The 15,486-nt window shown below is 44.4% G+C and overlaps 1 protein-coding gene across 1 annotated transcript in view; it reads left to right on the top strand.

Annotated features, from left to right (window-relative positions):
• Nucleotides 1–15,486, top strand: part of RBM20 (RNA binding motif protein 20) — a 203,174-nt gene that overhangs the window by 176,885 nt on the left and 10,803 nt on the right. Inside the window, exons 10-12 of the mRNA XM_061193420.1 lie at nucleotides 5,052–5,156; nucleotides 6,531–7,191; nucleotides 8,743–8,877. Of these exons, the coding sequence (XP_061049403.1) occupies nucleotides 5,052–5,156; nucleotides 6,531–7,191; nucleotides 8,743–8,877 (901 nt within the window). The remainder of the gene's footprint in view (nucleotides 1–5,051; nucleotides 5,157–6,530; nucleotides 7,192–8,742; nucleotides 8,878–15,486) is intronic.

Genomic DNA, 15,486 nt, shown 5'->3' with positions numbered 1-15,486 from the left:
ATAGCAGTTTATACCCCTTAATCCCCTACCCCTATCTTGCCCTTCCCACCTTCCCAGTCCCCACTGGTAACTACTCTTTTGTTCTCTGTATCTGTGAGTTCTTTTCTGTTTTGTTATATTCATTCATTTGTTTTATTTTTTAGATTCCACATATAAGTGATAACATACAGTACTTGTCTTTCTCTGTCTGACTTATTTCACTAAACATAATTCCCTCCAGGTCTATCTATGTTGTTGCAAATGGCGTTATTTCGTTCTTTTTTACGGCCGAGTGATACTCCAGGTTCTTCATAACAGGGAAGACTGTTTTGAAGAACCTGGAGATACTCAACGTGGCTGCATCTTTAGGGCATATTAAAGGGTAATGTTTTTAAGAAGTAAAATCATGGCTCTCATACAAACATAAAATGAATACCTGTCAAAGGTATTGTTTAACTCATTAATTAATGAGGGAACCAGTAAGATGTAAAAGGCTGTTCAGAGGAGAATCCAAAGAGCAGGCATATAGAGGCAGTCAGTAATGCTGAGATGAATTTGCTAATAGATGTGAAACTGGCCTCTTCTGTGGGAACCAGTGGCATCTCCAGCAGATAAAGTTCCTTCGCATCTCTATGAACAAGAATCATTTGTACTATTATCCTATTTCGGCAATTTACAAAGTTGTGAAATAGCTCAGTTCAAGCTAATGAAAGGTGCAGACTCCGATAGAATCAGGTACCCTGGAAGGGTGCTAGACAAATGCCCAGCCTTACACTGGAAGGACTCCCAGCAGTCTTTTTTGCCCATCTCAAAGTCTGCCACAACTTCCCCTGGCAGAGCAGGGGAAGCACAGGAGACAAGATTAGGGAAGTGGGTGGGGTGGGCCCATGAAGGACCTCTTGTGTGTACTTGAGCTGGATCCAGAGGACCTGTGAACCAGTGGATGTTTTTAAGAAGAGTGTCTATGCTCGGAGGTGTCCAAGGGGCTGGTGATGGGTCAGTACCTTGAGAAAAGAAGGAAAGAGAGCAAGAGTTAGCAGGGCCTCAAGGCCTCGTATACGTACCACCAGTCTGCAACCCTCTGTCCCCCATGGCAAAGGGGCGGAGCTGCCCCGTTGCCCTCCTACCCACACTTCTGAGACTCTTCTTTGGTAACTTCTCCTATTGTACCCACCCTGCTTTCACTGGTTTGCACAACATTGCTCATTCATGGTGACGCACGCTGTGGGTCATCCCAAGAGCCCCTGCTGCAAAAAAAAGCTTCCCAGAAAGGCCCCGTGGGATTCCCCCACAATTCTGTCCTTCTAGTAGGTTCTGCCTCTAATAGCCCTAGAGCAGGGTCAGTAGGGACTTGTTGGGGTCCCCAACAGATTGTTTCTGTGGGTTTGGAGCCAGGCAGCCCTATACCATTTGTTGGAATAACAGCAGAACAAAGAGTTTTCCTCACTGATCTCATCACAATCTTGAGAACAACCTAGAACCCACAGGGTTGCCCCAGGAGTCCGAGAACAGGCAGCGACTAAACTTGGGGAATGAAGGCAGCAGGGCTGAGGACAGGGTCCCTGCCTTTCTTATGATATACCAGACACCTCCCACCACAGGGCCTTTGCACGTGTTCCCCTGCCTGGGAGCCCCTCCCCCACCAAAGTCCATGTGGCTCCCTACTCACTGTCACAGTCTCCAAAGTTTATTCCTGGCTACCACATAAAATCACAACATCCCAACCCACTTCTTTTCCTTCCCTGCTTTCTTTTTCTCGGTGGCATCTGTCTCCTTCTGACCTATCCCCTAATGTCTTTATTTATTTTATTTAGAGTCTGTTCTCCCTCCCAACCCTCCCCTACCCCCATCCCCCATGTAACCTCCATGAGGGCAGGAATTTTTGTCTGCTGTGCTCACTGCCCTGCCCCCAGCTCCTAGATTAGGGCTTGGCCCAGAGTGGGCATTCAATAAGTATTTGTTGAAGGAATGAATGACTGAACCCAGACTCTGGAGGTAGAGGCCTGGCTTCTGAGAACCAAGTCACACTCTGTTCTTCTCAGCCTCAGTTTTCTTGTTTGTGAAATGGGTGTGATCACAAGGCTGCTGTAGGACTTTAACAAGCTTGTGCTCACGGGAAACCCTGGGAGATTCTGGAGAGAGTGCCCAGTGCTGGGGAAGCCAGTGTGTGCACTGCTCAGTGTTTCTGGGTGGCCACAGCCAGACATGAGGCCCAGCCCTGACCATGAGACCAGAGGTAAAAAAAAGAAGTCAAGTCACTGAATAGGGAGTCTTGGAAAAGAAGCGCTCCCCCACTTTCCTGGAAGGGGCATCAGGGTTTACAGAGCCAGGTGCCTAGAGAAGGGAAGCCAGGCAGCTGACACAGACCAGACAGCATGATTGAAGCCGAGGTGGAGAGCTGGGACCGTGGTGGACCAAGGAGGAGGTACCTGTCTGTTGGGGCAGCCACTGCTCAGCTCCATTCTGTGGCTGCCATTCAGGCACAGCTGCCCTGTGTTGTCAGATTTCCCACTTCTTAGAGCAAGACCAAAGTCCAGATGCAGGTATCTGTATGAAATTTCCCACGTTTTAGAAACTGTATAGAACAAAACATGTCTGTGGGCCAGATGGAGCCCCAGGCGTCCCCAGAACGCAGCCCCCAGTATAAACAATCCATAGGAGACAGAAATAGCAAACCCACTTATGTTCAGTTCAAAGCCCAGACAGAGACCCAAGCATGCTGGGAGGCAGGTGTGTACTTGTTATTCACTCCACCCTCTCCTACCAGTCTCCATTCTTGTACTGACCAGTGTTCGTGGAGCACCTAGCACTGGGGCTGCAGTTGTGAGTCAAAGCTAAAATGACTCTTGATCGCGTAGAGCTCATGGTCTAATGAAAAACAGGCTAATCGAATAATTCCTTAAATGAGTACCCGAGTGTGAGTGTGAAGTGCTAAGGAGATGGAGCTGTTAGTGCCGGTAACCAGGGGTCCCCTAACCTCCGGTTAGGAACCGGGCTGCACAGCAGCAGGCGAGCAAAGCTTCACCTGCCGCTCCCCATCACTCCCCGTCACTGGCGTTACCGCCTGAGCCATCCCCCGCCGCCCCCCCCATCCCTCCCCGTCCATGGAAAAATTGTCGTCCACGAAACCAGTCCCTGGTGCCAAAAAGGTTGGGGACCACTGCCTGTAACGAATCAGAGGCTCTCCTTGGTTAGGATGTGGCTGCTGGGGTTGAAAGGAAAGGTGGGTATTTACTGGGTGAAGCAAAGGGGAAGTGAACGAAATGTTCAAGCAAGAAGGTGCAGTGAGAATATGATAGATTTTGCATTTTGGAGTCATCATTCCTCATCGCCTCGGGGAGAATACACTTGGGAGGAGGCTACAGAGCAGAAGTGGAAGACCAGTTAGGAGGTGGTTTAACAGTAACCCCGGCCCTGTGGTGGCGGCCCTGCTTGCAGCAGTTGGGACCTAACACGTTGGTCCCTGAGCTGGTTGGTGGCAGGGTGGGACGAGTGCCTTGGTTGCATTTGTCTGTTCCCTGTAAGCTGCTGTCACCTGGAAAGGATCCCAGGGCCAGGGGTGCACTGAAGGGCACTGCTCTGTCTCCTTTGCCTGCAGGGAGGGAGAGCAGGTCCGCCTGGCGGGGGGCTCTCGGCGGCCAGGCTGTCCCTGCCTCTCCCAGCTTGAACTGGAGGGAGTCTCTTTACTGTGTTGACCTGGGCGTGTGCTGCAGGAACTGCCTGGGAAGGGTAAGGGCTATTTATTTTGACAAGGGAGGGCCGTGGATAATTTATTCAGGAAGACAAAAATAAAGAAAAGGGGTCCCCTGTTGGTAGAAGCTCTGGGTTCTGAGGGCTAAAAAGGCATTTGGAGCTGCTTTGAGCTCAGGTCAGCTCAGAAGGCTGGAGCAGAGCTTCCGCTCCGAACGCTGGAAAGAGCAAAGATTCTTTTTAAACTGTCTTTCCCTGTCCCATAACAACTGGTTAAACCCGTCAGCCCTGAGCTCCTGCCCCGTCTGCCTCCTTGTCGGCAAAGACGGGTGTGTCTGCTCATAAGAAATCAGAGCGAGAGTGGTTTACTTTGAGCCAACCTCGGCCAAAATTGTCGAGAAAATTCAACTTGCTCCCAAGAATGCCCAGGAACAGTGATTGATTTGGTGGCCAAAGTTTGTCATGGGAGAATGTCCTCCTCAAACTTCTGAAATGGGGATTGGCAAACTTTTTCTACAAAACACCAGAGAGTAACTATTTTAGGCATATGGGCCAAGAGGCAAAATTGAGGATATTATGTAGGTAATATAATATAAGCATTTAACATGCAGCCATTTAGAGACATGAGAAGCATTGTTAATTCGCAGACTGTACAAAAAAGAGGAACTGGATCAGATTTGGCTTGAGGACTATAGTTGGCTGACCCCTGTTTTCAAGGCTGGTCAGAGACCCTAATTCTCAAAGCAAATATCTGCTTTCAGTTGTTCAATTTCCCAGACATGAGCACTAGCGTGAGGGACTTAATCTGAGGGAGGGAATAGGAGGAAGGAAGACGGGGCGGCATTGCTAGTTGGGGCTATAGCTCTAGGACAGAGATAAGGCAAAAGAGAGGTGAGAGGGGCCCTGATTGGGTGACAACACCTTTCCTACCCATAAGTGGCCTGGAGGTGATATTTTTTATGGCTAAGACTGATCTGTTGGTGAGATGTCACCATGATGGTTGTGAACCCCAGGGTCAGTTCCCCCTTGGCCCCTTTACTCACCCTCACTGTCTACAGATTTTACAACTGCAAAAAGTACCCAGTTTGCCAGGGATGTCTGTCTCCCTAAAGCCCTCAGGCCAGCCGTGAAGACATTTCTGTGCCTCCGTTTGTGTGACCTTGAGCAAGTTACTTAACCTCTCTGAGCCTCTGTTTCCCCGTCTATATAATGAAGATGATAATAGCACCTGCCTCTGAGGGGTTTTGTGAGGATAAAGGAAGTGATGTGTGTGAAACACATCCGACAGCATTAGCTGTGCTCGATAGTGTTGTTTTCCTCTTGGCGTGCCCTCTGCCACTTCTCACTGTTAACTTGATTTGTTCTGCTCTTCCTTTGGTAAGGCTGAAAAAGAGGAACAGGACAGCATGGAAGAGAGCCCCCTGCATCTGGGCAGGCAGGAGAAAGAAACAGAGTCCTTTGATGCAGAGAACACAAAGGCAAGGAAGGTAAAGTTTGTCCCAGATGCTGGCAGCGTAGCCACATCAACACAACAGCCATTGGGCCCCAAGTCACAGGCGTCCCCATCCTGCCAGGTGATGACCTGCTTGCTGCATGGGATGTGCCTGAGACCCCACCAGCGGGTCTGTGAATGAAGCCAGCACTTCTTGGAGGAATGGCTTTGCCTGGGATCTTTGCACAGTCTTTATTGAGGAAATCTTTACCGCATGCCTGGGCTCTGCCTCAGTCTTCAGTAACTTGGCTGCACTCATAAGAAAAAACATGTGCCCAAAAAAGACTCAGGCTTCAGAGCCAGGCTCCCAAAATAGGCAGCTGCCTTGGGTGGGGCTGGAGGAGGAAGGAGGCTTTGGGTACTCAAGCTGGGACCCTGACCTCAGCAGGCCCTGACCCTGGGATTAACAAAACATCTACCATGCTTGTAAAGATTATTTTACTTAATTAAAATGAAAAACCCAGTTACAGGGCTGGGGCTGCCACAGCAAAAAGAAGTGTCCTTGGAACTTGGCCAGCTTCGTGACTTTCCGGCCAGGAGAGGCGGAGAGATGAGTATCGCTGGCAGGGAAGCTGATCTCCTAAAGCTGGCTGCTGGGTCCCTGGGCTGCTGGGGACGCAAGGGGAAAGTTTCGGGAGGGGCCAAGTTTGAGCCATGGCTACGGAGGGTTGCACCCTTGCTGGGAGAGGGTGTTTGGGGGAATTTTGTAGGGATTTTGCTGCAGTTAACATTTAGTGATGCCCTACATGCAAGGAAATAGCTCCAGCAAGTTGATGCATTTAGCGCTTACAACTCAATCATTCATTTGTTCAAAAACTATTTAGTTTTCAGAATTAAAAAAACATAAAATTTCCAGAAATTGATCAGAAAAAGATGAGCAGAGATTGATATCTATTAATAGGAAGCAGGCTAAATAACTTTGATTGGAATCCTACATGGGCATTAACAGTTAAGGTGTAGATGTAGATCCAATGACATAGAAACACCTCTAAGCCACATTACTGAATAAAAATGTGTTGCCCACAACTAAAAAAACAACAAAACAAAACAAAAGAAAAAAAACTATTTATTGAGCACCTACTATATACCAGGAGTTGAAATTCTTTGTCCACTTGGTGGGTTAAACATTAAGGGCTTATTCCAACTCCTGTGCTGTTTGGAGCCTCATCCTAGGGATAAATCAGTGATGAGAGACTTCAGTGGTTTACAGCTCCTAATTACCCAGTAAATGTTCCCAGGTAGGAGTAAGATTGCTCAGCATCTTTCTGGTTTGAGGGGTCCTGTGGTCAAGGTTTGCACCCTCTTCTGGTTAAATACCAAGACCCACTCCTCAGCCACCCTCTGACCTCCATTCCTCATTTGTATTCAGGAGCAAGATTCGGAAAGTGGAAGTGAGGCAGAGGGGGAGAGCTGGTACCCCACGAACATGGAGGAGCTGGTTACAGTGGACGAGGTGGGGGAGGAAGAAGATTTTATCATGGAACCGGACATCCCAGAACTGGAGGAAATTGTGCCCATCGAACAGAAGGACAAAATCTGTCCAGAAATAGGTCCCTGTGTGACGACCACCTTAGACCTGGACTTAGCCAAAGAGTTCACCAAGGAGGGAGTCAAGACCATAGGTAATGAGGCTGCGGAAATCAGCCTCAAGTTGCCCAAAGAACTGCCTTCTGCTTCCATGAGCTGTCCCAGTGACATGGACGTGGAAATGCCTGGCCTAAATCTGGATGTTGAGCGGAAGCCAGCTGAATGCGAGACGGGCCTCTCACTGGAGGGCTCAGATTGCTGCGAGAAGCAGGCAAAGGGAGCAGAGAGCTCAGATGTTCGTCTGGCCCCTACACTCCAGCAAATGTCTTCCCCCAAGCCAGCAGAGGAGAGGGCCTGGCAGCCTGGCCCCTTTCTTGATGACTGTAAGGCCAGGGGGACCCTGGAAGATGGGGCTGGTGAAGGCAGCCCCTTGGAGGAGAAAGCCAGCCCCCTCACCGAAACAGACCTCCAAAGCCAGGCTTGCCAAGGAGTGTCGACCCAGGGTAACTACCTCCTTTTTCTCCTGTGCGGTTGGGTTGATCGGACCACTGCTTCCCTAGAGCAGTGTATGGGCATGTGCAGGCTGGAACGAACAGAAGTAAGGTTTCAACCAGCCTGAAAGCTGGTGCAGAAGGCAAGCTTAACAGCCTGGCTAAATTGTTAGAGCTTTTAGGCAATTGGTGTAAAGGAAGTCGGTTGGGAGGCCACACGTTTCTGAGAAGCAAACTCAGATAGGACGGACTTCTCTGAATTTACGGGATCCCAGATGGACTCTGCCAACTAAATTAGCAAATGTTTGGAGTTATCAAAGGAGCTTTGGTTCCTAAGGATCTGCAAGCAGCCTCTCTTGTCTGCAGCACCGAGGACCACCCGGGCCGTTGCTTCTGTGAGGCCTGAGTGAGGGGGCGGGAGCGTGGGAGGCCGAGAAGGGAACGGGCAGAGGGAAGAATGAGGGGCTCATGAAGGGGCATGGCCGTTTCCCATTCTCACCACCTCAGACCCACTTTTCTCCAGCGTCTGACAGTGAAGCAAGACTTGTCCCGGGAGCTCCTCCACCTCCATTGCAGGTGATGTGTGTCTGTGCCTGGCACTATGACATCATGAAAGACAGAGTTTAAAATAGGCTAAGCCCTGTTTTCTGTGCCAAGTGGAAACTAAAGATCCATCAAGGACTGTGGGGGAGGAGAGAGTAGTCCTCAATTTTCTCTCAGTGAAAATAGCTAGAAATTCATTTTGCAGAAAGCCTGCAGCATTCCAGAGTTTGAAGTAAGGGGGATAAAAGTCGAGGGCAGAAAATACAGAGGAAAGGCTTAAAAATAAACATGTCAACCCAGTGCTCTGTGGTTGGCACGAGCTGGTAGGTGAGCTGGCGGCTTGGACTTCCCTCCATGTCAAGCTGACCTGAGCAGTTTTTCACCTGCGTGGATCTGAGTCTCCATGGAAACTCTGCTGTGAGCTGCCTTGTTGCTAGAGAAACGCTGAGGCCTGGGCTGTGTCTAGAGAAGGCAAGAATAAAGGAGCGAAGTGGTGTTCACCTTGCTCTGATTGAACCCCTTGTATTTTGCGGTATAGGTCTCGACATGCACTGGTGTTAATGGCTTGTTAGCTTAGCCAGTGTTTGGAGTTCATATTTAATAACACTGCTCGACAGGCTTGGGGTGAGAATGGCATTGCCTTTTCTGCCCGCCTCAGTGCTTCTGTGGACATCAGCACAATTTTTGCACTTCAATAATTCTTCTGCCTGCAGAGATGGAGTTGTTACTGAACCGGGGACGCGGGGATGGATCATCCCAACCGAAGGCATCAGCAGCCCATCCCCCCACGGACCTGATGCAGCTGCTTGCCAAGTTTTCTTGCGTGTGGCATTCTTTTGGCAGCGGAAAAAGCTCTTTGTTATAGCACTTTGGTTCTAATTAGCAGCCCTGGCCTAGTCTCATGTTATTAAGCAGCACAAGGGACTGTTTCCCATCACACAGTGCAAGGAATACAATTGCAGGGATTCTTTGAGGCATGTTGTGTTTCATTATCACTTTGCCCTGGCTCATGTTTTGCAGATAACTCCAGGTACATGGAAATGAAATCTCTGGACGTGAGGTCACTGGAATATGCTGAAGTGGAGCTGAAACAGCCCCTTTCTTTGCCTTCCTGGGAACCTGAGGATGTGTTCAGAGAACTTAGCATTCCTCTAGGTGGGTGAAATACACAGTCCTTCCTGAGAATTTGGCTCCAGGAAACGATAGTCCTGTAATAACATCTAAGAGCTTGAGAGGGCTTTTTGTCATTTTGTTGTCTTTCGTGTCTGATGCAATTACCTAGATGTGCATGCTGCCTTAAAGTTTCTTGAAATTTCAGTCTCCCATAGTAGACCAGATACCTCATGGGGCCAGACTTTGAACGGCACTGCCCTGGGAGGCAGAGCAGAGACTTGTTTTCCCTGTCAGGAAATGCTTTTTTTCCTGACCACACAGCCCTTATTCAGCCAGGGAAGCAGAGGCCAGCAGCCGCCATAAAGCCAATAGCTGATTCACTTTGTTATACAGCAGAAACTAACACAACATTGTAAAGCAATTATACTCCAATAAAGATGTTTAAAAAAAAAAAAGAAAGAAAGAAATGCACCTCTTCTGCTAACATCTTCCCTGCCCTCCTGGCCCCAGCCCTTCTCAAAACAACGCTGCATTGTTTTCTCTTTGAGAGACCAGCATCTCTGAGCCATTGATGCTGAATAGACTACGTCTGGGGCAGACCCTATATAGTTGATAGAAGAGCACTGAACAGAGACGTGGGCCCCTGTCCTTCCCATGCTGGGTAACTGCATGTCCTCAAACAAGTCATACCCAGGAATGTTTTTGGGTTTTTTTCTCCAGTCACTGCAAGTCCTTTATTAACAAGTCAATTAGCCCCAGAGGGGCTAGTCAACATGGAGGCTCACCTTTTCCATCAAGTTTCCTTTTTTCCTTTTCATCTGCTTTTAAAAATTTCATACTGTTTCCTGTCCTCCAAGTGTGTCATTTAGTCAGATTCGAAGAGCAAACTTTCTTTTTTTTAAAAGGATGAGTTTGCTGCATAGCGTCCAGTATGCTCTAGGACAAAAACTAAAAAAAGCAAATACACACTGACCTTAGAATGAACTAAGATGATTGCCAGAAGGCCCTGGGTTTTTTAATGCTGGAAAATAGTTGCAAAGGCTGCCTTTCAGGAAAAAGGTGCCAGACAGTTCATTTATGCATTCACTTAGTCAGCAAGCCCTCCTGGATAACGTGGCACTCTGTGAGACACTCAGGGGGAACTGAGAAATGGAACACAAGTCTCTTGGCATCTAGGAACTTAGAGATCTATATGATACACACAGGCAAAAATTAAGAATAAATTCTGCTACCTTATAATTCATGTTTTATTTTATTTTTTATTATAAAAAGTGTGAAAGATTATTATAACCAATTTTTAAAACCATATGAAGTAAATATTAAATGTTGTATCTCTTCCCTCCAGTCTCTCCCCCTCGCCAGAGGTAGCCACTGTCATACCCACAGATAGTTTTTCTCCCACAAAAATAGGATCAAACTATACACATAATGTTGTGCAATTTGCTTTTGTAACGTAACAGTGGGTCTTAGAGATCTCTTCACATCAGTACATAGAGAATGCATTCTTCTTAACCACTGCAAATATTCCATCTTAAAAGCTGTACCATACGTTATCAATCCATTCCTCTACTGGTGAACATTATGTTTTCATTTTTTTTTCCATTATTAAAATGCTATAATAGTTAGGTTTTTATCATTTACCATGTAGGCACCACTTCTAGTATTTTCCTCATTGAACTCTCAAAACACCTGTGAGGTAAGTAATATTTTTATCCCTATATCACAGATAAGAAATGAGATGCAGGGTTACAAAGCTAACAAACAGCCCAGACTGGAGTCAGGATTCAAACCCCAGCACTTTGACTCCCTGTGCCATGCTGCCTCTGAGCTTTGTTGCCTTCCAAACGCACTGTCACCTTTGTGTGTGAACCAGGGTTTCTGGAGGATAACGTCCTGGCCCGGGGGAGGGGGGATGTCCATATATATTTGTATTTCATGTTTTCATAATTGCCACTAAATTGCTCCCCAAAAAGATTATACCAGTTTTCAGCGCTACCTCAAGTGAGAGTACTTATTCTCCACATCCTCGCCAAGTTTGGATCTTATCAGTTTTTAATCTTTACCAACCTGTTAGGAGGAAAATGGTAGCTCATTTTATTTTTTAAAACACAGCTCTATTGAGGTATAATTGATGTTAATGAAGTGCACATAAGGCGCACAATTTGATGAATTTTGACACATGTATACACCTGTGAGACCATCACCACAACCAACGTAGTGAACATATTCTTCACCCCCCATATTTCCTGATACTCCTTGGTAATCCCTCGCTCCCACCCTCAATCTCCAAGTAACCACTGCCCTCCTTCCTGTCATTAAATATTAGTTTGCATTCTAGAATTTTATATAAAGGGAATTATACAGTATGTACTCTTGTTGCCTGGCTTTTTTCACTCAATAATTATTCTGAGATTCATCCAAATTGTTGGGTGTATGGATAGTTGGTTTCTATTTATTGTTGAGGCGTATTGCATTGTGGTTATGGGTAGATCACACTTTTTTTATTCATTCAGCTGTTGATGGGCATTTGGGTTGTTTCTGGCTTGGGGCTATTACATATTGTACTTTTATTCTTGATTGTAGTCTCCGATTAGAATTTTTTTTAACATCTTTATTGGAGTATAATTGCTTTACAATGTCGTGTTAGTTTCTGCTGTATAACAAAGTGAATCAGCTATATGTATACATATATCCCCATATCCCCTCCCTTTTGCGTCTCCCTCCCACCCTCCTTATCCCACCTCTCTAGATGGTCACAAAGCACCGAGCTGATCTCCCTGTGCTATGCAGCTGCTTCCCACTAGCTATCTATTTTACATTTGGGAGTGTATATATGTCAATGCTACTCTTACTTCGTCCCAGCTTACCCTTCCCCCTCCCCGAGTCCTCAAGTCCATTCTCTACGTCTGCGTCTTTATTCCTGTCCTGCCCCTAGGTTCATCAGAACCATTTTTTTTTTTAGATTCCATATATATGTGTTAGCATACGGTATTTGTTTTTCTCTTTCTGACTTACTTCTCTCTGTATGACAGACTCTAGGTCCATTCACCTCACTACAAATAACTCAATTTCGTTTCTTTTTGTGGCTAATATTCCACTGTATATACGTGCCACATCTTCTTTATCCATTCATCTGTCGATGGACACTTAGGTTGCTTCCATGTCCTGGCTATTGTAAATAGTGCTGCAATGAACATTGTGGTACATGACTCTTTTTGAATTATGGTTTTCTCAGGGTATATGCCCAGTAGTGGGATTGCTGGGTCCTATGGTAGTTCTATTTTTAGTTTTTAAAGGAACCTCCATGCTGTTCTCCATAGTGGCTGTACCAATTTACATTCCCACCAACAGTGCAAGAGGGTTCCCTTTTCTCCACACCCTCTCCAGCATTTATTGTTTGTAGATTTTTTGGTGATGGCCATTCTGACTGGTGTGAGATGATACCGCATTGTAGTTTTGATTTGCATTTCTCTAATGATTAATGATGTTGAGCATTCTTTAATGTGTTTGTTGGCAATCTGTATATCTTCTTTGGAGAAATGTCTATTTAGGTCTTCTGCCCATTTTTGGATTGGGTTGTTTGTTTTTTTGATATTGAGCTGCATGAGCTGCTTGTATATTTGGGAGATTAATCCTTTGTCAGTTGCTCCGTTTGCAAATATTTTCTCCCATTCTGAGGATTGTCTTTTTGTCTCGTTTATGGTTTCCTTTGCTGTGCAAAAGCTTTTAAGTTTCATTAGGTCCCATTCATTAATTTTTGTTTTTATTTCCATTTCTCTAGAAGGTGGGTGGGAAAGGATCTTGCTGTGATTTATGTCATAGAGTGTTCTGCCTATGTTTTCCTCTAAGAGTTTGATAGTGTCTGGCCTTACATTTAGATCTTTAATCCATTTTGAGTTTATTTTTGTGGATGGTGTTAGGGAGTGTTCTAATTTCATTCTTTTACATGTAGCTGTCCAGTTTCCCAGCACCATTTATTGAAGAGGCTGTCTTTTCTCCATTGTATATTCTTGCCTCCTTTATCAAAGATAAGGTGACCATATGTGCGTGGGTTTATCTCTGGGCTTTCTATCCTGTTCCATTATCTATATTTCTGTTTTTGTGCCAGTACCATACTGTCTTGATTACTGTAGCTTTGTAGTATAGTCTGAAGTCAGGGAGTCTGATTCCTCCAGCTCCGTTTTTCTTTCTCAGGATTGCTTTGGCTATTCGGGGTCTTTTGTGTTTCCATACAAATTGTAAAATGTTTTGTTCTAGTTCTGTTGAAAATGCCATTGGTAGTTTGATAGGGATTGCATTGAGTCTGTAGATTGCTTTGGGTAGTATAGTCATTTTCACAATGTTGATTCTTCCAATCCAAGAACATGGTATATCTCTCCATCTGTTTGTATGGTCTTTAATTTCTTTCATCAGTGTCTTATAGTTTTCTGCATACAGGACTTTTGTCTCCTTAGGTAGGTTTATTCCTAGGTATTTTATTCCTTTTGTTGCAGTGGTAAATGGGAGTGTTCCCTTAATTTCTCTTTCAGATATTTCATCATTAGTGTATAGGAATGCAAGAGATTTCTGTGCATTAATTTTGTATCCTGCTACTTTACCAAATTCATTGATTAGCTCTAGTAGTGTTCTGGTAGCATCTTTAGGATTCTCTATGTATAGTATCATGTCATCTGCAAACAGTGACAGTTTTACTTCTTCTTTTCCAATTTGGATTGCTTTTATTTCTTTTTCTTCTCTGATTGCCATGGCTAAAGCTTCCAAAACTATGTAGAATAATAGCAATAAGAGTGGGCAACCTTGTCTTGTTCCTGATCTTAGCGGAAATGGTTTCAATTTTTCACCATTGAGAATGATGTTGGCTGTGGGTTTATCATATATGGCCTTTATTATGTTGAGGTAGGTTCCCTCTATGCCTACTTTCTGTAGAGTTTTTATCATAAATGGGTGTTGAATTTTGTCAAAAGCTTTTCCTGCATCTACTGAGGTTATCATATGGTTTTTATCCTTCAATTTGTATATGGTGTATCACATTGATTGAATTGCGTATATTGAAGAATCCTTGCATTCCTGGGATAAACCCCACTTGATCATGGTGTATGATCCTTTTAATGTGCTATTGGATTCTGTTTGCTAGTATTTTGTTGAGGATTTTTGCATCTACGTTCATCAGTGATATTGGCCTGTAGTTTTCCTTTTTTGTGACATATTTGTCTGGTTTTGGTATCAGGGTGATGGTGGCCTCGTAGAATGAGTTTCAGAATGTTCCTTCCTCTGCTATATTTTGGAAGAGTTTGAGAAGGATAGGTGTTAGCTTTTCTCTAAATGTTTGATAAAATTCACCTGTGAAGCCATCTCTTCCTGGGCTTTTGTTTGTTGGAAGATTTTAAATCACAGTTTCAATTTCAGTGCTTATGATTGGTCTGTTCATATTTTCTATTTCTTCGTGGTTCAGCCTTGGAAGGTTGTACTTTTCTAAGAATCTGTCCATTTCTTCCAGGTTGTCCATTTTATTGGCATATAGTTGCTTGTAGTAATCGCTCATGATCCTTTGTATTTTTGCAGTGTCAGTTGTTATTTCTTTTTCATTTCTAATTCTGTTGATTTGAGTCTTCTCCCTTTTTTTCTTGATGAGTCTGGCTAATGGTTTATCAATTTTGTTTTTCTTCTCAAAGAACCAGCTTTTAGTTTTATTGATCTTTGCTATCATTTCCTTCATCTCTTTTTCATTTATTTCTGATCTGATCTTTATGAGTTCTTTCCTTCTGCTAACTTTGGCATTTTTTTTGTTCTTCTTTCTCTAATTGCTTTAGGTGTGAGTTTAGGTTGTTTATTTGAGATTTTTCTTGTTTCTTGAGGTCGGATTTTATTGCTATAAACTTCCCTCTTAGAACTGCTTTTGCTGTATCCCATAGATTTTGGGTCGTTGTGTTTTCATTGTCATTTGTTTCTAGGTATTTTTTGATTTCCTCTTTGATTTCTTCAGTGATCTCTTGGTTATTTAGTAGCATATTGTTCAGCCTCCATATGTTTGTATTTTTTACAGTTTTTTTCCTGTAATTGATATCTAGTCTCATAGTGTAGTGGTCAGAAAAGATACTTGATACGATTTCAATTTTCTTAAATTTAGCAAGGCTTGATTTGTGACCCAAGATATGATCTATCCTGGAGAATGTTCCATGTGCACTTGAGAAGAAAGTGTATTCTGTTGTTTTTGGATGGACTGTCCTATAAATATCAATTAAGTCTATCTGGTCTAATGTGTCATTTAAAGCTTGTGTTTCCTTATTTATTTTCATTCTGTATCATCTGTCCATTGGTGAAAGTGAAGTGTTAAAGTCCCCTACTCTTACTGTGTTACTGTCGATTTCTCCTTTTATGGCTGTTAGCATTTGCCTTATGTATTGAGGTGCTCCTATGTTGGGTGCATAAATATTTACAATTTTTATATCTTCTTCTTGGATTGATCCCTTGATCATTATGTAGTGTCCTTCTTTGTCTCTCGTGATAGTCTTTATTTTAAAGTCTGTTTTGTCTGATATGAGTACTGCTACTCCAGCTTTCTTTTGATTTCCATTTGCATGGAATGTCTTTTTCCATCCCCTCACTTTCAGTCTGTACATGTCCCTAGGTCTGAAGTGGGTCTCTTGTAGA

The sequence above is a fragment of the Eubalaena glacialis genome, chromosome 1 (genome assembly GCF_028564815.1).
Source record: "Eubalaena glacialis isolate mEubGla1 chromosome 1, mEubGla1.1.hap2.+ XY, whole genome shotgun sequence".
NCBI classification, from domain to species: domain Eukaryota; kingdom Metazoa; phylum Chordata; class Mammalia; order Artiodactyla; family Balaenidae; genus Eubalaena; species Eubalaena glacialis.
Note: the sequence above shows the minus strand (reverse complement) of the source record. Positions and strands in the feature narration are given on the sequence as shown.